This window comes from Netta rufina (genome assembly GCF_964035555.1).
Source record: "Netta rufina genome assembly, chromosome: 1".
NCBI lineage: Eukaryota > Metazoa > Chordata > Aves > Anseriformes > Anatidae > Netta > Netta rufina.
Genome location: NC_140123.1, coordinates 126431802 through 126451598, shown reverse-complemented (window position 1 = coordinate 126451598; position 19797 = coordinate 126431802). Strand labels below are relative to the sequence as shown.

The following is a 19797-nucleotide window of genomic DNA, read 5'->3' as shown; positions in this document are numbered from 1 at the left end:
ATATGCATTTTTCCAATAAAAGTTGTAATTGAAAATCAAGAACCAATGTGTCATCTGAACTGCAGCAATTATCACAGTGGCTGGTATGGTGCCATGTTTTGGATTTAGGAGAAAAATAATACTGATAACAGTATGATGTTTTATTTGTTGAGCAGTATTTACATTAAAACAAGGACTTTTCAGTTTACTACCCTATCAGCAATGGAGGGTGGGGGTGCACAAGAAAATGTGAAGGGAAACAACCTAGACAGTTGTCCCAAACTGTCCAATTCCATAACATATAAGGTCATGCTGAACAAGTAAACTTGTGGTATTTGGCCAGGGGAGCTGCCATTGCTCAGGGACTGTCTGCGCATCAGTCAGAATACACTTGTTTTGTATATTCGATGATGATGATTATTATTATTATCCCTTCCTTTCCTGTCCTATTAAACTGTCTTTATCTCAACCAATGAGTTTTCTTTTTTTTTTTTTTTTTTTTTTTTTTTTTTTTGGTTGTGTGGTGCTTAGCTGCCTGTCACATTAAACCACAACTTAGATAGTTCTGTGTGGAGCTAGGAGGCAGACCGCTGTCTATGTCATTGTCCCATTGTCTATGTCATTGATCAAGACACTGAAAAGCACCAGTCCCAAGACAGACTCCTGAGAGACACCACTCATCATTGATCTCCACCTGGACATAGAACCATTGACCACTATTCTCTCTGTGTGGCCATCAAGCTAATTCCTTATCCACCGGATGGTCCACTATTTAAATCCATACCTTTTCAATTTAGAGATTAGGATGTCATGTGGGACCACGCCAAAAGCCTTACAGAAGTCCACATAGATGACATCAGTTGGTCTTCCCTTGTTGACTGATGCAATCACCCCATCATAGAAGGCCACCGGATTGGTCAGGCGTGATTTGCCTTTGGTGAAGCCATGCTGGCTGTCCTGGATCACACCCTGCTAAGGCACGTGCCTTAACATTGCCTCCAGGAGGATTCGTTCCACGATCTTGCCAGGCACAGAGTTGAGGCTCACTGCTCTGTAGTTCCCCACATCCTCCTCTCTACCCTTTTTAAAAATGGGAGCGATGTTTCCCTTTTTCCAGTCACTGGGGACTTCACGTGACTGCCACGATTTTTCAAATACGATGGAGAGTGACTTGGTGACTACATCAGCCAATTCCTTCAGGACCCTGGGATGCCTGTCATCAGGCCCCATAGCTTTGCAGTTATTAAGTTGCGTCAGGAGGTCCCAAACTTGCTCTTTACTTACAGTTGGAAGGGACTCCACTCTCCCAGACCCCACCTAAAGGTTCAGAGACTCAAGAGATGTGGGAAATTTGACCACCACCACTGAAGACTGAGGCAAAGAAGTTTTTAAGTACCTCTGCCTTCTTCACATCTGTTGTTACCAGTTCACATTTGTTTGTCCGATGTGGTACAGTCTCCTTAGACACATGCTTATAGATGACTTCAGGATGAGTTGTTCCATTGCCTTTCCAGGGATGGAGGTAATGTTGACTGGCCTGCAGTTTCCTGGGTCCTCCTTCTTTAGCTTTTTGAAGACTGGAATGACAATGTCTTTCTTCCAGTCCTCAGGCCCCTTCCTCCTGATCTCCATGACCTTTCAAAGATTATGAAGAGTGGCCTAGTAATAACAATCTCCAGCTCTCTTAGCACTCATGGTGCATCCCATCTGGACGCATGGATTTGTGGGTTTCAGATTTGCCTAAATGATCTCTAACCTGATCCTCCTTGACCAAGGGAAAGTCTTCCGTTCTCCAGGTTTTCTCTCTTTTCTCTAGGATCTGGGATTCCTGAGGGCTGGTCTTTGCAGCCCTTTGTCACAAGGGCACCTACCCCATTCAGCAGTGGACACACATTTTTCCTAGTCTTCCTTTTGCTAATGATGAGTTTGAAGAAGCCCTTCATGTTGTCCTTGATATCCCTTCCTAGATTTAATTCCATTTGGGCAACAGCCTTCCTTGTTGTATCCCTGCATGCTTGTGTTCCTATATTCCTCCCATGTGGCCTGTCCCTTTTTCCACCTTCTGCACTATTCCTTCTTCTGAGTTTTACCACAGTCTGCTCATTTGCCCATGTAGACCTCTTCCCACTTTGCTTGACTTCTCACCCATAAGGATGTACTGATTTTGGAGTAACTTTATATTCAAAATATTAACTTTAACAGAGCTATTTTTTTGTTGTTGTTGGTTATGATCAGACATTTTCTTCCCACTTTCTCAGAGATAATTCCATTATCATGGTAGTTTGGTTTCACTTTACCTGTGAGTGTAATAGGTGATTCTCCAGAGTTGACACACAACACCAGCATCTCAGCCTGCTTATTAACAGCTCAGAATCTCCTCAGGAAAGCAGTAACTCAACACAAGTAGTCAACAGTCTCCTGGGGTTGGAAACATCTCTTCTACAGGACAGTCTTCCATCTGTTTTCTAAGCACTGAGGATACTGGAATGCATCCTTCATGGCAGGCGTACCTTAGTACTGCACTGAACTGTCACTGACTCTATCTTTATTTCTCCCTTTTTTACCTTTATCTCCATTGTCTGACTGACATGATATTTAGCAGTAGACCTGCAGTTCCCTTTGTGGAAATCTGAATGTCATAAAAGTCAGCCAATAGATATTTCACTAACTACATACATTACACTTCTATTTGCCTTTGCAGGTAGTCACATACACAGCATGAGCACTAGATTTCAGCTAAAAACCCTGTTGCAAATCTTTCTCCCCTTTCTTTGGCCACAGAACACAAAAGGATGAATGTGGAGGCTGTACAAGCTCACAATGCTTGTACAGGGAGGCTTCCAAGTTGCACCCCAGCAACAAAGCAGTTTCCCTGTCCCATAGTCACCTGGAGAAAGGTGGCACCATGTCAGTGGAAAAGAGAACTGGTTGCAATGCTGACGTCCCCTACCAGTTCAAAGAGTGCCAGGGCAAAAAGGTCATTTCTTCCCATTTGCTCAGCCATGTCAAGTGGCCTTCAGGGAACCTCTGCTGACCAGGAGAGCAAAGGATCACCCACCTGGAACTGATGCTATCTCAAGGACAAGAGCATTTAATAATCAGCTAGAAATGCAATTTTTTAGGTGGCTCTGATATTAGTTACACATGTGCATCCTCTCAGTAGCAAGAAATGAGGTAAAAGTCAAACAGGATGGCTTGACAAGCTTTAAGCCTTGACAGCTGTGTAATGTGCACTGGCAGAAAGCATGCCACAAAGTGTGCCTCTCCTGCAGTCTCATGACTACGATCTTGCCTTCTTCCATCTGCATCTCTCCTTCTCACCAGGTCTAGATATAGATTTATGGCTTTCTCCTCAGATTGGGCTCCCCTCCCTGAAGACAGATGTGTTGTGTGGCTTTGATGAGTTTTCACAGCAGTCTGTTACAATTTCCTTCTCAGAGGAGAATGATTTCAGTCAGGGCTGGAGGACACGAGCTCCTCACTAGAGGAAATTTATAGGTAAGAAGGAATTAAGACCTGCCCTCACAGGCAGTGTCAGCAAATCAATCATAAACAAAATACACATAGGCCTCTGACAGCCAACAATCATAGCCTTCAGCTTTGTTTCTTATTTCCTACCCAGAGGTGAGCAAACATCTGAGATTCAATCAGAAGTGATACAGCTTCAATATCTGAATCAATGACAAAATGTTTCTGGTCTGAGATCTACGTGGCAGGCTAGTAAAATATTTTTACTGTTGGCCTCAAAATGAGCAATCGCTTGTGCTAAGTGGACAGAAATGTAAATCAGGAAATACAATATTCCTCTCAAGAGAAGCTGAAATAATAACCAGTAAGTGCTGGAAATATCTGCTGAGAGCAAATAATCTGTAACAAATGCATGTGAGAGACCTGCAATTTTCAAAAACATGCACGTCTAAGTTTCTGCTCTTATGTTTACGAATGACAGAAGAAACAGAAATGCGAGTGGAAATTGTTCTGCATTTAGAAAATACAGAAACTAGTCTGCTGGTGCTGTTCTGATGTTTCAGATTAAGTTTCTGTATTTCTGACCCACAGCATAGGGATTTACCCATCCACACCAGTAAAAAGTATATGATATAAAGGAGGAGTCAAGTAACCAACTGTGATTTGGTAATGTCAAGATGTCCTGAGTAATACTGGAAACATCCTGATTACTTACCCAATTAGGACAGAAAAAACATAGCGCTGCTAGGAACAGGATAGAACAGCTGAGACTATGGGCAATAGGAATATTTGGCCCTTTTTCTAATTTCCTTCCCATGATTTACCCATTTAGAAAAAAATATATTTCAATCATTGCTGTAGGAATTAAGAGTAGTAATAGCATAGGATTATACTCAGTTCTTAAGTCTTTTGAGGATGTAGGCAGTGACAGCAGCAGCTGTTTACTACTACAAGTCTGCCTATTAAACACGTAGATGATAGAAAAAAGTAACTATGTTGAAGAAAATACAAGGAAAAGAACAGAGGTGGACTGTAAACCTATAGCTATGTTTTTTGAAATAAGGATGTGCTAAAAGTCTTAAGAAATGTAAATTTATAAGAACTGAAGACAAACAGAAAACAATGACAACAGAAAATTGTCCAGTAGATTCTCACTAATCTAGACAGCACTTGTGTTGCCTGTGGTTGAAAACAAAAGCTTAAAAGAATTCATACAATGATTAGCTGTATTTGTATAACATTTAGATAAAAAACAAACAACAAAAAAAAAAAAAAAAACACAACTCTTTCAAAGAGGGAAAACAAAAATGAGATCCTGCACTGCAGGCATAAGCTAACTGTTGTCTAACAGAAGAAATTAAATCAAAACCAAACAAAAAACCTCAACACACTGATCCCCACAGATCTAGTTCTCTAGCCCACCAAAAACAGATTTGCTGCATGTTTTTTTTTTTTTTTTAAACAAAAAACAAAAACACACATTTTGTACCACATCATTGAACAAGACAGACCAGAGATCAGACAAATATTAAGCATTCCAAAACAGGGGATATGAAATAGTGCACTTTCCCTCAGCTTCTCTAGTGGAGCTGCTTTCTTGTGATACAGCAGTGAGTAAAATGCATTTAGTACGTGCTTGGCCTCTCTCTCTTCCTTTTTCTTTTTCCACCTTTTTGTGCTCTATGACTACTCAAAATATTTCTGCCCCCACCCTCAGTGCTTCAGATAGAACAAAGATTTCAAGAAACCACGTTGCCTAGGGGTGAAAGAAAATTTCATAACTTCCTGATGTTAGGCAGTGAGATATTTCCATGGACTATCATTGGCACAGTACCAAGGAAGCTCACTTAATTTTGTGGAATCATTTGAGGCAATGTGCTCCTAACCTCTTGTAAACATAGACCAATACATAAATTGAACAGTTTGCCCAGGTGATGGCTGTGGTTGCCTTGCCTGCTACTGAAACTATTTTATAAACAACCCTTGCTATCAAAGCATCACCTGTACATGAAAAGTTTCTTTTAAATACAAAGCAATACTAAACACATCCTCTTCTCATTGATCCTCTCCTCTCCCATAGCAATCTAGCCTTATTTCCAGAACTAAGATCCAGGGCATATGTCAGGCAAGCAAAATAAATAAATAAAATAAATAAATAAATAAAATTAACTGTTCATACCATCATCCAGCCTAAACATGCTACTAAAAGTGGCAGCAGTAAAGACAACACTCAACTGTGCTCCCAGAGAAACTTTATTGCATATGTAGATGCGTGAGCCATTATTTGACTGTAAGCAGAAGGATTAGGTCTTTTCCATACCAATTTCCTCTTTTGAAACGAGTTCTAGAGAACTGGGATGAGTCACCCTATTGCACTTAGAAACATACCTTGTGCTTCCAGAGATCACTTTTCAGTGAAAATGTTGGCATTCACTTGCCAATATTGGTATTTTATTATTTTTTAAAAACATTTTTCAATTGATGATATAATGAGGACTGGTTTAACCATTCAATAAAAGCCCATCTTACTGCAACAGTGACTCTACCTAGTCCCCTAGGTTCTGTTTAACTTGGGTAGTCACTCAGTCACGTGTAGATGATTTTTCAGATCTGTGCGCCAGCAACATTCAAAACAGCCTAGGCCAATGGGTTTCTTAGGTCAAAGAAGAAAATAGTATTTTGGGCTCTCATCTAGAGTAGAAGAGTACAGGACAAGTGGGACACATGGACAAGACTAAGTCAAACCCTTTACCAGCCCAAATATTCCCATGATAATCCTACAAGAATAAAATTACTATTATAATTAAGAGCTAGTGTAAGGAATGTACAATATTTACAGCCATTAGAACTACACAAAAGATGCTAAATAAGAGGAGAACAAAGCAAAGGGAAATAAGGACAGAGCTAAGAGAAAGTTCTCAGGGCCTTTTCTATCGGACATAACTGAGGGGTATCTCTCTCTGATCCCTTGAGTAGCCAATTCCATTCAGGGTCTATCTAGATGTTTTCCCGAAAGAACCTCTCTAACCTGGTACTAAAGATGAGAGTCCTTGGAGAGAGGCTATCTTATCCCACATAAATAGTCTATTGCATCTCAAAAAGGGAATTCATAGCAGCCAATGGGCCTGTCTCCCAGCTTAGCAGGAGTCAATAGTGCCCACTATTCCCATAAACAAGGGAATTAGTCAAAAGCAGACAGTCTTTTTAGACTATGTGAATAGATCTCAGAAGAGGAGAGTGCTTTCTATAATATCAAAATAAGCCAAATTCAGCCTTCTGGCCAGTTTACTTCAGTTCAGGTATGAGCTGAGACCAACTAATGTCCGTTCCTAGATTTTCATCCTCAAGACCAGGAAAGCTGATATCTAGAAGGATTTTGCTCAAACTGTCATTCATAGTGTCCAAGATCAGGCCCTCCATGAGTGACCGGTTTTCAGTAAAGCCAGAAGCTGGCAGTTCAACAGACAACTGCTTGGTAGATTCATTAGTAAAAGCTGGAGAGCTTGTGAGGGGGCCATGCACCATGTCACTTGAGTCTGCATTGAGCAGTTCCCGAGGGGACTCAAAGAGAGGATTTTTAAGGGGTGTGCTGTTAAAACCCAGCAAGTCCTGGTTCTCCTGGAGGGGCGCAAATGGCAACTGAAGGGTTCTCACTGGACTGAAATCCAGCTCATTACTTTCCTTGGCCAACGATGCAGACTTCCAGGGATCAAGGCCTCCTAGTGGGGGAGTAGCATTTTCTGGGACTTTGCTGGGAGTGGAAGAAACTGGCAATTTGTTGAACATCTCTTTGACTGGTGTTTTGAAAGGCCCCTCTTCCCCCTGCAGGCAGCTGAGCTGCGATACATTCTCTGGAGCCTGGCTTTCCTGCAGGAAGGGTAAGTCTGCCCCTAACCGGAAAGGGTCAAAGTCATTGCTCTCTGGCAAAATGAGGACAGGCTCTTCAGAGCAAGGCAGTGCTAGCTGCTGTTTCCTTCTGGATCTGCTCATTTCCCGCCTCTCACGTCTCTTTATAACTAACGTGTCAGAAAAACTCTTAGATGGTGACTTCAGTGCAGTGAAATGTTTCTTCTCAGTTGCAGCTGAGACTGGGAGGAACAAGGCTGGCTCTTCCTTTACAGTTAGGGTTGAGGCAAAGGGGGACAACCATTCATCCAGCTGTGAGACCTCCTCTTCTTTTATACAGCGAGTCTCAGGGAAAGAAGCCAATTCCTCACCGGGTTGGGAGCTGCTCTCCTTTAGAGAGTGGGTTTGAGAAAATAGGCCTTCATCACATTGACTCTCTTCCTTGACAATAGCCACAGGCAAAGAGGATGACTCATCCATAGAGAGTGACATCTACAAAGAGACAAAAGTGATATGCAGTCAGTTAGCAAGAATCTAACCCATTTAAAATACAAGTGGCAGTGGAAGAAAAAAAAAAGAAAGACTAGTAGTAAAGGACAGCAGAACAGGTAAAAGGAGAAAGAAATAGCAATAACAATGGATAAACATTGATCTTCCTGTGAAATTGATACAGAGGAGCCTACAGATCACAATGGGAAGGGTTTTAGCTAAGTGACTGGAAGTCATGCCCTTCAGAGTACTTCTGCAATGAGCAATTTCTAGAAGGACAGGCAGGAGAAGTGCCACATATTTATGGTTTTGATTCCTCCTTACATTACGTGCATATGCAATGACAAAATGAATGGGGACAGTTTTCCCAGAAACCAAGGAAAAAAGAAAGAAATTTTGAGGTTATTAGAAGAAAAAAACACAAGGAAGAGACAAATCACAGCAGGAGAGAATATAAAGCAACAGGAACAAGAAGGAAAACAAGATTAAGGTTAGAAAGGATGGAAAAGCTTGACAATGCCTAAGCATCCAAGACAGTGAGTCAGTAAGATGTGAAGAGTAAGCCCTGTTTAATAGTTGTTTTTTCTTCAGCCCAGAATAACTGAGAACTCCACAATTGGCAAATAGCAGATACTGAAAATCTCTGGGAAGAGTCTACGTGCAAGTAAATGCTCTTTCAAAAGCAGTGCCCTATATTTAGGCTGACTCTTCAGAGCTATGAAATTCGGAGTGCTTTAGGGGCAGAACAAAAGCTATTTTTCCCATTCCTACTTACTCACATCTGAACAGTAGGAAAAAGACAGTCTGGACCACGCAGTCCAGAGTGCCCACTCCTCCACTGAATTAAAGTAACGTCCTTAACAGCAAGTCAACTAGCAGTTAACGCTAACCCTACAGACAGAAAAGGACAGCAAGGATCACCACTGGTTGGTTCCTAGCCATAAACTTACAGGCTTGGAGGACCCAGTAAAGATACACAAAGGAACCATGTAAAGAACACAGTCCGTGGAAAACAGCAGCTATGGAGAAAACAAAATACAACACACCCCATTCCATCCCAGCCCCCCAAAAACAAGAATTAAAAACAACCTTTGGTGCAATGCGCACGCGTTTATTGCACTGGAAGGTCTCTGAGCTGTTGAGGGATGCTCCCTGTGCCATGGATAGAGGAACCTTCATAGAAGGCTGCAGCACAAGAGGCTGACTCACAGGAAACTGGATTGGAACCAGGTAGGAGTTGATGCGAGGAAGCAAAGGCTTCATCTTTCGGCCTGAAAGGGAAAAGAATGGATTTGTTAGCCTCCTGCCCTTCTTCTACCACCTCTGGAAAAATCAGATACCTAACAGAAAGTACTTCTAAATACCCCCAAATAACCATTTTATCAGAGACAGGTTCACCTGCCTTTTCTGTTAGTTTTGAGGATACAAATCCCAAGCCAGAAGGCCTGATGAAGAGGAAAATACAGCCTCTCATACAGATCCTAGTCCTCAAGTTGGGGAAATTCTACTCTCACTCAGTTTGAACACCCGGTTCCCTCCCATCCTCTTAGAGACTGTAGCTCTACCTTCAGCTCTAAACCTGACAGATGGGAGCAGCTGTAGGAAGTCTGTAAGCAGGCAAAGCTGGATAACAATCTCTACTTTATTCCTACGAGAACCTGGGAGAGTGCCTAAGATTTATGAGAATGGTTCTCTTTGGCCTCAGCTGATGTAGACACTTACGTGCATTCTGGGGTTCAGTTTTGCTGCTGCTGCTTCCCACGTTCTTCTGAAGATCTGGAACATGTCGCTTTTGCTGCTGTAGACATTGTAAAATAAGGAAGATGAGAGGAAGGAGGAAAAGATTTAAAGAGAAGAATTCATATTTATTCCGTTGTCTCATTCGGAACTGCAAGTCCAGAAGCCTGTGCTGAGCTAATTACAGGAAAAGCAGCTGTTAGCACCCAGCAATCACGCTGTCTCTCTCTCTGCAACACTTGCTGTTCTGTGGTCATGCCATCTCAAAGCTAGCTACCAGTCAAAAAAGAAGGAAATGGCACGAAATAGCTGATCCAGCTGTGTACTGTGCTGTAGAACTGACCTTGTTCCAGTGCCCTCAGTGCCTGAGGAAAGTTGAACAGCATACATTTATTGTGTATTTGATTTCCATACAAACCGTAGACCTGAAGTTCAAGTGGAATATCAGAGGCAACACAGGAATCAGAGGTCAAAGCAGACGGAATGAGGGCCAGGACTGTAGTGGTAACAGAAAAGTGTCTTACTGGCTCATTGTAAATCCATCATTGTTAAAATTGCTGAATGCATGGACAGTAAATGGGTTTATCCTTCTAAGAGTCACAGTGCAGCTGGGTTCCAAATGAAACAAGGAGCACAGAGGGATCCCATTCTCTCTGGTTGTGAGACCCAGAACAGAGTGGGACTGCTGCCACAGATTAGGATTGTACCCAAACCCTGTCTTAGCTTTCTCTGAAGCCTGCTGGTGCCCACTGCATCCTATTTCAGCAGTAGATTTTTAGTTGCTCAAAGTTATACAGCTCTAGCCAAGCTGTATAGAGACCATATCACCTGAAGGCAATCAACCTTTGGTTCAACACCTTTCCCCAGAAAGGGCATGCACAGAGTGTATGACCAGGTGCAGCAGTGACCCAGTCCCCCCTCCCCAGATCTCTTGTCTTTTCCTTCAATGACGGGCAAGAGGAGAATGGAAGCCCAAGCCCCGAGCCAGGGGGAAAGTCTTACTGATTCAGAGTGCTCAGGCGATGTTGGTGACCCCAAGTCCAGCGGCTGGTAGCAACAAGGCATTGAGAGGGAGAAAAAAATAAGAAAATAAGAGGAAATTATCAACGAGAGGGGGGGAGGAAAAATGGGACAGTTTAATCTTCGTATAATTCAAGCAAACCAGAGTAAATCTGCCCACCCACTGCAGAAAACACAAAAGACTAAACACACCTGTACCAGACCTGCAAGTTGTTTCTTCTATAGAAATGGTACTTCCTAGAATACCTGGCTGGGACAGTGGACAGTACAATTCCATCCTGTGGCTGTCTGTCAACACAAGAACTGCTAGCCCACTTCAGTGGAAAGCTTCTCACTAGAAGTTTGTTGCAGGCCCATGGAAACAGGTTGAACTAACTCACTTTTACTTTTGGTACACCACCCGAAGAATTAAATGCATCCCAGAAAAGCTCCAGCAGCAAAAGCCACAGCACTTTTTCTTTCAAATACAGTGTTCATCTGTTTGTCAGGACTGAGTCCAGCTTTTACAGAGAAGCTGATGTCAAAGTAGCTTAAAATTCCTTTTAAATTAAGGTGCCTGTCTAGTATGGACTGGATAGGCTGCTCCATTTTCTCTGCATGAGGCACTCACCTTAAACACTTGGTCCAACGTTAGGCAACGGTTGGCATCAGGGTGAATAGTCCAAAATGAGATTTTACCATTAGCAGATGTCTCACGGACAAACATATCATGAAGGGACAGGTTGTGCCGTATGGAGTTCTGAAGAAAAAGGAACAAGGGAGGGAAATTGAATAGCAGAAGTTTTGTTATCAGCACTGTAGGGCTTACTTCAGACGTGACTGCTCTGGCAGAGGAGACTCCATTTCAAAGTCCAGACAATGTGGACCTTCATATTCACTGCATACCCATCCAACCTTACCATAAGTCTCTTACTCTCTTTACTCGAGAGCCCTATTCTTACTGCAACGATCAAACATCCCACCATCCTGCCTATGTAGCACAAGAAAAAGGATACAAGAAGTTGAAGGGGGAACACCTGGAATGAGAGAGTATTTGGGGTGGGATGTTTAAATTACTTTCCTTCTTGCTCTGCAGGCTGGGGAACAACTTTTCATTTTCACCCAGAAAGTTTATGACTGTACCACCCTGAGGCCCACAGCAACTTGAGGGCCTACTTGTTACCTTCCAACCTGGCTTAGCCACGTGTTTAAAATATGGGAAATGATCCTCAATCCAGGTATAGATGTCCTTTAGAGTCATACGCTTCCTCTCAGTGCTATTGATGGCAAACTGGATCATGGCCATGTATGAGTAAGGAGGTCGTTCTGATATCGAATCCTGCCATGAGGAGGAGGAGGAAGAAGAGGAGGTAGGAATGGCAACAGCAGCAGAATCTTCTTCAGTCTGAGACAGAAAAAACAATACATGAGTGCTCAAAGAGCTGACAAAAAGAGCTGGATACTCTGTCCTGCTATTCAAAATCAGTAAGAGGCAATATCAGGTTACTTAGAGTTGGTCACATCTAGTTCTTGCAAGTCTTCTAATCCACATGAATTGCATCCCTATCAAGAGTTTCAGTGCACACTATGTTGCCTTTGCCTGCTTACCTTGATTTTTTCCTGCAGAGGTATCTGGTTCTCTTTCTCCATATCTTGCTTCACAGAACAGGGACTTAGTCCATCAGTTCTCATCTTCCCCAGCCACTGGATGTTAGTGAGACTATTATCCAGCACAGAGCTCATTGTCTCGCCACTGCCTGTCGGGATAACAAGCCCATAACTCTGCTTACTCACAAGTAATCCTCTTCCTTCACCTTAATGCCAAATGGAAGGCGCTAATCACACTGCTCAAAAAGGTATCCCTGTGTCACGATAAGGACAAGATGATACTGCAAAGCTAAAGCTTCTTGTGCATATACCTTAAATTCCTGATTGCATGAGAATCTGCCCAATTCCTGAAAAAAGCTGAAGCCTTAAAAAAAAAAAAAAAAAAAAAAGACACAAAACAAAAACAATCAAACCAGACTATTGCTCTCAATCAAAACAGGACAGTGTTAACTCCAGTACTTCAAGAATTCAAGCATTTTCAGCTAAAAGATGAACCCAGTAAGCAAAGGCCAAGGAAAGTGGTGGCATAAACCACTTTATGCCACCATAGAAAGAAAGAAAGACTAAGCACAAGACCCAAGTCAGAAGCTCCATGTTTTCAGGGTTTTTCAATAACAACAAGGGAAAACTACTGCAGTTTTATTGTTTCTAGTGAGGTTGTTTGTAACAATATATCTACTAACTAGAACAGTATATGGGTTCCTGTCAGGCGGCAGGATAAAATTTGCCACAGACAAAAGCTACATAGCTATTTTAAGTTACAAATACGATTTGAGCAGTGAGTCAAAGTAAAAACTATCCTACTTCTAACGTTTGCCCATCAACTTCATGTGACAGTCAAGAAAAAATGGACTTGCCACTTAGTTATGAAAGGATGGGAAACATTTCTCTTTCAGAGCTCCAGGCTCCTATGTTTTGTCACTGACTAGAGTACTTCATGCTTGTCTTGATTCCATCCATCACTTCTTTGCTTAGTATTTTGTTCTAATAGACTAGATTCCCTTAAACCAACCCCACTTCTTTTTCCCTTAGCACTAAAATTTTGCCTTGGTACACACCTTCATATGCCAGACCTGTCTCTTCCACCAAAAACATATCCACAGGGACCCTTCAGATTTCGCTACATATATACAGCTATTTTGTAAATAATTTAACAATTTACTGCATACTGAGATCCATTGTCCCACTCATTGTCCCACTTTGCACAACTTTGCCCATCTATCATGATGAAGGAAAGGGTAAGAGTTACATACTGGTGCTCTCCTGTTCCTGTGCAACCACAGAATCAACTCCTGAGTGCCAGGTCGTTGTCCCTCCTGCAAGCCCAGGTGTCTGCATGACATTCTTCTCTCTTACTTGACCATCAGCAGCCTTGATCGCTGCACCAGGTTTCTCTGAGGGGAGATGCTGCGACAGTCCTGAACCTGATGAACAAGAGGTGCCCCCACTGCTAATGAGAATGAACTTGTTGGGCCCATTATTTCCACATTCTTTTCCTTTTGCTGTAAGGGCTTCTATGATGCTCTGAATATCAGCATTTGCAGGGATGGCCACTACTTGTGTGTTGGGCATGGTAGGATGGTTGATTATTTTTATTCCTGCTGGGAATTTCTGCAGGCCAGAGTCCATTTTGTCTCTGCCTTGGCTGTCATGTTGGTCCTCTTGGCTGTGCTCCTGCTTAGATGTCTTTTGTCCCTGACCATCCTGCTCATCTCTTGCTGAAGTACTGGGTGCATCCTTCTGTGGAAGGGCCAGCTTCCGTCTTTTGAGAATTAAGGGCCTGCGAGGGCTGGTCCTCATTATTGATCCGTACAGTCACTCTCCATTGAAAACGGGAAGAATAAGTCCTGCAAAACAAAAGATATAACGTAAGAGTGAAGATGGCAGGAATAGAAAAGAAAGATGCAGCAAATTGCCACAGGCCTTCCACAGCGCATGTGTAATCACCAGTAATTACACTGCTAGGAAAAAAAAAAAAAAAAAAAAAGGAATTGAAAACTTTTAACAAGATTGACCAAGCTATGGGAAAATAGTACTGTAATTCTCGTAATTCTCTTATTCACATCTTGTGTAAGCAGGACAGGAGAGATATTTGCAAAGCAGATAATTTATATCAGAAGTTCAGAGTCATAGAGTACCTAACAGGGAAGGAAAGTACGTGTATCTGCTTTGCAGAAAGGGATGCTAAGACTTAGCTGTAAAGTGGTTTGATCAGCATCAGCCAGCAAGCTGGAGGGATGAGAAGCTGTAACACAGAAATAGCAGCCCTGATCCTTACATCTTATTGCTGTGAGCAGATCACGCAAGACGAGAGAAAAGGGGATTTAGCAGATGGTGTAAGATTTGGGCAGCAGATTGCCCTGGACACCATAAAAGCACATAATAAAAGCAGCAGAGGCTAGATGCTTTGAAATAAGTGTGGAGTAAACGCTCCAGCTATTCCTGCTGTAGAATTCTGTAGCATCGGGCAAACTTGTCACAGGGCAGCGTACGACTCAAATCCCAAAACCTTGAGATAAGAAACGATTTAGGTAAGATTTTAGATAAGAATTCTTAACGAAGATATTTGGCATCGGTGGATTTGACAGGGCCTGCCAGTAAGCAAGGAAACTGCCAGTAAGCCACCTGCGTGAGTTAAAAATAAATAATAAATAAATAAAATAGAGCCCCGGGGACAAAAAGCCGAGGCGGCGCCCGGCGTGGCGGGGCGCCGGGGCTGCCCGGCGGCCGAGCTGCGGCACCCAGGGCCCCGCTCCTCCCGGGGAGGCCTCACCCCCTCCCCGGGCACCCCCCTCTCCCCCGTGGCCGGGCGGGCAGCACTCACCGCGGGGCAGGGCCGGAGTGGCGGAGGGAGCCCCGGCGGCGCTGCCGGCCCCGCGGCACCGCTCGGCTCGGCTCGGCTCGGCTCAGCTCCGGGTCCCCCGTTTGAATTTGGCGCCCGGCGGCTCGCGGCCGTCACGTGCCCGCCCGGGCCAATGAGGGGCCGCGCCCGGGCTGGCGGCGGGAGGCGGGGCCCGGCTGGGATCCGGATCCGGAGCGCGGCCGCGGCCGGCGCCGTTCGCTCGCCTCAGGGGAGCGGCGCCGGGGCCGGGGGGGCGGCCGGGGCGCACGGGGACCGTTGGGCAACGGCAGCGCCGTGTGGCGGGAGGGCGCTGATGGGCGGCCAGAAACTGGAAATTGTCAGTGACCAAGCCGCTTCTGAACCTAGGGGGTTCCCTATTTCAGTATTTCAGTCAGGTCTTGCCGCGTGTGGGTGCCTTTCAGATTGCTTCTAAAATACCTCTATGAGCGTGCCTATGCAAGTTTGTCTGGTTTGCGTATTTAAAATACGTGTTTTTGCAAGAAACTGGTCTCTCCTATAACGTCACGTCTTGCTCAAAGTGCTGCTTCAGAACTCTTTCTGCAGTTAACAACGTTTTTGTTTTGTTTGTCTGACTGTCTGCCCCAACCTATTTGGCTATCTGCTTTTGTGAAGCTTCGGAACATTTTAATTATCTGTTCTGCGGTGCACTTGCTAAATTTGCCTGGAATTTGGCAGAAAGCTTAAAAGCTATTGGTGATGCATACACAATACTGTCGTGCGTTTTATTTCTCTTAAAACTTATATCTGAGGTTTCCAAACAAGCTTGTCTTCAAATGCGTTTATTTGTCTTCTACAGATTTGAGAGCGCTTTAGCATCTTCTCAGAGTGCTTTTGTCTTTCTCCAGTTGGTTCTAGCAAGCGTCATGAGGTTTCTAAGTGGCTTTACCATATCTTTTGATGCCTCCGAAGAAGAAGCATACCCGCAATGCCAGGAAAACAGAACTGGTATTCCTTGAGGAACCATGGGAGGGACCCATCCATTGCTGTGAAACTCCACAACCTTTGGCTGAGAATCCAAGACATGTTCCTACAAAACCTATAGACAAGAATACCTCTGCTGCCTGGGTTGGTATAAGTTATCCTTTCCCCTGTGTCCCACAGCAACAGTCTTAGAGTTTCTCCCACAAGTCACACGACTCAGGAAAAAAAAGCTGTCTGTCCTGGATATGCAAAATTAGTAGCATGGACCTGAATTGATTATAAATGCCTTAAGCCTAAATAAGCACGTGAGTTGCTTCACATTCTAATTACAAACAAACTACAAGATTTTGGGTATTTGAAGGCATAACATGGCGCAGTGTATACTGATTACTATTCCTGTTTGTCTTCTGAAAAACTATTTCTCATGAGGAAAATGCTTTCTATGGCAACTGAAAACCCTATACATAAGAAATATTCTTTGGGGGATTTTTATTTATTGCCTTTCTGCTTGAAATTGCTGAAATCTAAATGTTACATGTTAAAATACTAGGTGTCTTGTTTAAATCTGACACTACTCATTTTAGGGACCAGAGGTCTTCGCTTCAAAATAACTTGTTTTAACCTGCCTTATTTTCCATTCTGTGTGTTTTGAATAGTTTCTCTCCGTATTGTTCTTCTGATGGGCTTCTTTCTAGTCTGAAAGAATATTCCAGGGACTGTTGCAGTGTCCTGAGATAGTCCGTATATTATGTAATGCAAAGATTTATTATTTTTTTTTTTTAAAGTAAATGGCTGCTGCAAAGACAGGCTGTTCCTATATATGTGTGTTCCTAGGTATATGTGTCTCTATACACACACTGTTCCAACAATAGTTATCTCCTAGGGGAGCTTTGTTTAAGTGTTATTTCTGCTTGAGTCTCTGTGCTTTGAGAGCTACAAAGATGGTGAAGGGTCTAGAGGACAAGATGTATATGGAGCAGCTAAAGTCACTTGGTTTCTTCAGTCTGGAGAAGAGAAGATTGAGGGGAGACCTCATTATGGTCTACAGCTTCCTCACAAGGGGGAGCAGAGGGCAGGCACTGATCTCTTCTCTCTGGTGACCAGCAATAGGACCCAAGGAAATGGCATAAAGCTGTGATGAGGCAGTTCAGGCTGCCTATCAGCAAAAGGTTCTTCACAAAGAGGGTCATCAGGCACTGGAATAGGCTCCCCAGGGAAATGGTCATGGCACCAAGTCTGATGGAGTTCAAGAAGCATTTAGGTAGCGCTGTCAGACATACAGCCTGATTTTTTTGGGTGATCCTTTGGGGACCCAGGAGTTGGACTTGATGATCCTTGTGGGTCCCTTCCAACTCAGGATATTCTGCATTCTTTACAAAGCAGGCTCAAAAAGTGTTGTTTCAACTGTACAAGAAACATTCCTTTAGCCCTGGAGACACAGAGTTATTTTTGTTATGCTTTAGCCTTGAAATAGAACTTGTTCAATTTTTTTACTTTTTATATCGGTGTGTTAGCTCTATGGCTTCTGCAATGCTGTGCACAATAACTACTGTGAAGAACTATGTTTTCTGTTTGGAAGAGATGAAAATGTCCACGTTATTCTTTGTTTCTAAACAGTAGTCCATTTCAAAAATCCTGGTACGTTTGTTACTTCCTGCAGATTCTTCTGCAGATGGATGTCAGTTGTTTCAGTGGCAGCTGAGTTTCTGCTCATCTTGGTGTTAAGTCTTTAATACCAGGTAAAGTCTACCTGACGTGTTTTCTGAAGCAAGGAAGTCATACCCTCAAAGTCAGCGTGGTTCATTCTTTTAAGTGTGTGCTGGGATGCAGTTATTAGGGAATCATTACTGTGTTTTCCTGCACAGTGGCTTTGCATTCCAGCAGTTCAGATGTACAGCAGACAATCACTACCTGTAGTTAACTTGAACTTAGTTTTTGAGGGACTATGTAGTAACGTGAGAGTGCTAAAAGGGGTCTGTGGTTGTCACATCTAGAAGCCAGTTTGGCATGCTCTAAGGAAAAATAAATTGTGAGAAACTGAACCTGACTTTTTTTGAGACCCAGGAAGATAAAGTCTACTGTAACAGAAGGATTTTCAGGTCTTGCGTAAGAGTCCCGAGTCTTTCAAGGAAATACAGATTGTTAACTTTGACCATCTTCTATGGACAGCTGATTTTAGAATTGGCAGTTGCAGTGATCTGATCTTCTAGAATATAGAGGTTAACTATGTGTTTGGGGCAAAGGTGTTTTGGGGAAATACTGTGAAGGCTTAATTAGTGTAATCTAAGCTGATGAAATAAAGTGGGTATTGTTTAAATCACTTTGTATCGAACCTCTGCCTGTTCAGGAACACTGAGGATGTGGTTCATTGAATTTATGACACAGAAGGACACAGGATCCAGGCCTGAACTATTTTAAATCTGCAGGTGTTAAAGGTGTAGATAGATGCCAGTTAGGTGATTTAGATTTTTCTTTAAATCGGAACTCTTGTGTTCTTTTGTAAGTTACCAGAGTAAGCTCACTTGCTACCCACTTTCTTTAGAGAGGGAAGTGTCAGAACATAACTTTGAAGTTCAGAGGTGTCTCGTGCTTACCAGCAAGGTTAAAGACTGTTTTGCTTTGCTGCAGACCATCCTATGCATTTAATCAACGTACTGAAGACAGATGGGATGGGTGGGGAAGTAGAATGAGGTGGTTGTTCCTTTGGAGAAAACTCTTTTTATTTTCTTATGTCTTGACCTTCAGGTGTGTGCACAATTTGAGACAACCAAGTCGTTGGTCTTGAAAGCATTTCAGAAGAAGCATCGTGGTGCTTGCAAAGCGCAGAAGCAGGATGCCAACCACGGGCTGCCTTGCGCGAGGGGAGCTTGTCAAAGACCTGCAGCCTGCAAATTCCCTCCTTTAACTTTTGAGAGTTCGGAAGGACGTGCAGCCTGCTCCCCAGACGCGCTGAATCTCGCAGGGCGGAAGGCACAGCACCCTCAGGGCCGGTGCGAGAACAGCAGGGTCCCAAACAACAGCGCTTGGGTGGACAGCTCCCAGAGCGGTGAGGAAACACCACCAGTGCCCGCTCCCCAGCCTGTGGAGCCAGCAGCCTTCAGCCCACCGGACATCGGCACTCCAGAGCCTCCTGTGCGGGGCGGGAGGTGCAGCAGCGCCCTGTCAGCACCCGGCGCTGAGCTCTGCGGGCCCGGGGAGGCGGCGGCGGTGCTGGTGGCGGACACTCCGCAGGAGCAGTACGGGGTCCGCGTCACCTGGCGGCAGCGGCCTCGCGTCCTGCAGTACCTGCGGCAGCGGGGCAGGCTGAGCAGCGCCGACATCATGGTGCGGAGGGACCCGGGGCTCTGCTGGGGACAGGCGCGGTAGCTCGGCCGCAGCCAGCCTTCCTCCCGAGGAGGAGGAGGAGGAGGAGGAGGGACCCGAGGGGCCGCGCTCCGCCCTCAGGCGGCCCCGGTGTCGCGCATGTGCGGCTCCATCGCTCCGAGCGGGGCGGGGTGGCGGCAGCGGGTTCCGCCGCCACGCTGCGCCCCGAGGCGGGGCCATGGCAACGGCGGGGCCGGGCATGGAGAGCGCCGGGGGCCGCGGCACGGCCGGCGCGGGGTGAGTGAGGGAGGGAGGGAGGGAGCGGGACGGCGGGGCGACGAGCCCCAGGGGACGGGGCGCGGGCGGCAGCAGCAGCCCTGCCCTGCGCCGCCGCCTCCCTGCTGTGGCCCGGCCGGGCGCTGCGGGGCCGTGGCTGTGCCCGTGCCAGGGCGAGGGGCGGCTGGAAGGGGCTCGGGGATGGGGCTTTGCATGGGGATTACGCCTGTGGCGTCTGAATGGCAAAAAAAAAAACCACTTGAGGTTGAACGTGGGGATACGGGCAGCTGATGAAGGAGAGAGGAGGT

General features: G+C 44.6%; 3 protein-coding genes across 5 annotated transcripts in view; 2 read left to right on the top strand and 1 right to left on the bottom strand.

Moving 5' to 3' along the window:
* Window positions 1–6732: 6732 nt before the first annotated feature.
* Window positions 6733–13926, bottom strand: FOXM1 (forkhead box M1; the record flags this gene model as incomplete). Its single annotated transcript, XM_084287613.1, has 8 exons — window positions 6733–7785; window positions 8872–9053; window positions 9505–9580; window positions 10522–10566; window positions 11150–11278; window positions 11702–11923; window positions 12127–12275; window positions 13380–13926. 8 exons carry the CDS (start codon window positions 13924–13926, stop codon window positions 6733–6735), a joined length of 2403 nt encoding a protein of 800 aa, XP_084143739.1.
* Window positions 13927–15217: 1291 nt separating this feature from the next.
* Window positions 15218–19427, top strand: RHNO1 (RAD9-HUS1-RAD1 interacting nuclear orphan 1). 3 transcript variants are annotated; one of them, XM_084285114.1, is made up of 3 exons: window positions 15218–15305; window positions 15835–16054; window positions 18656–19427. In XM_084285114.1, the coding sequence occupies exons 2-3, from the start codon at window positions 15887–15889 to the stop codon at window positions 19274–19276; spliced, it is 789 nt and encodes a 262-aa protein (XP_084141240.1). In that variant the 5' UTR covers window positions 15218–15305; window positions 15835–15886; the 3' UTR covers window positions 19277–19427. The 3 variants fall into 3 exon arrangements, with proteins under 3 accessions (XP_084141240.1, XP_084141242.1, XP_084141241.1); XM_084285116.1 differs by having other exon boundaries at window positions 15246–15305; window positions 15786–16054; XM_084285115.1 differs by having other exon boundaries at window positions 15250–15375.
* Window positions 19397–19797, top strand: part of TULP3 (TUB like protein 3) — a 34908-nt gene continuing 34507 nt past the window's right edge. Inside the window, exon 1 of the mRNA XM_084285102.1 lies at window positions 19397–19510. Within this exon, the coding sequence (XP_084141228.1) occupies window positions 19452–19510 (59 nt within the window). The 5' untranslated portion in view covers window positions 19397–19451. The remainder of the gene's footprint in view (window positions 19511–19797) is intronic.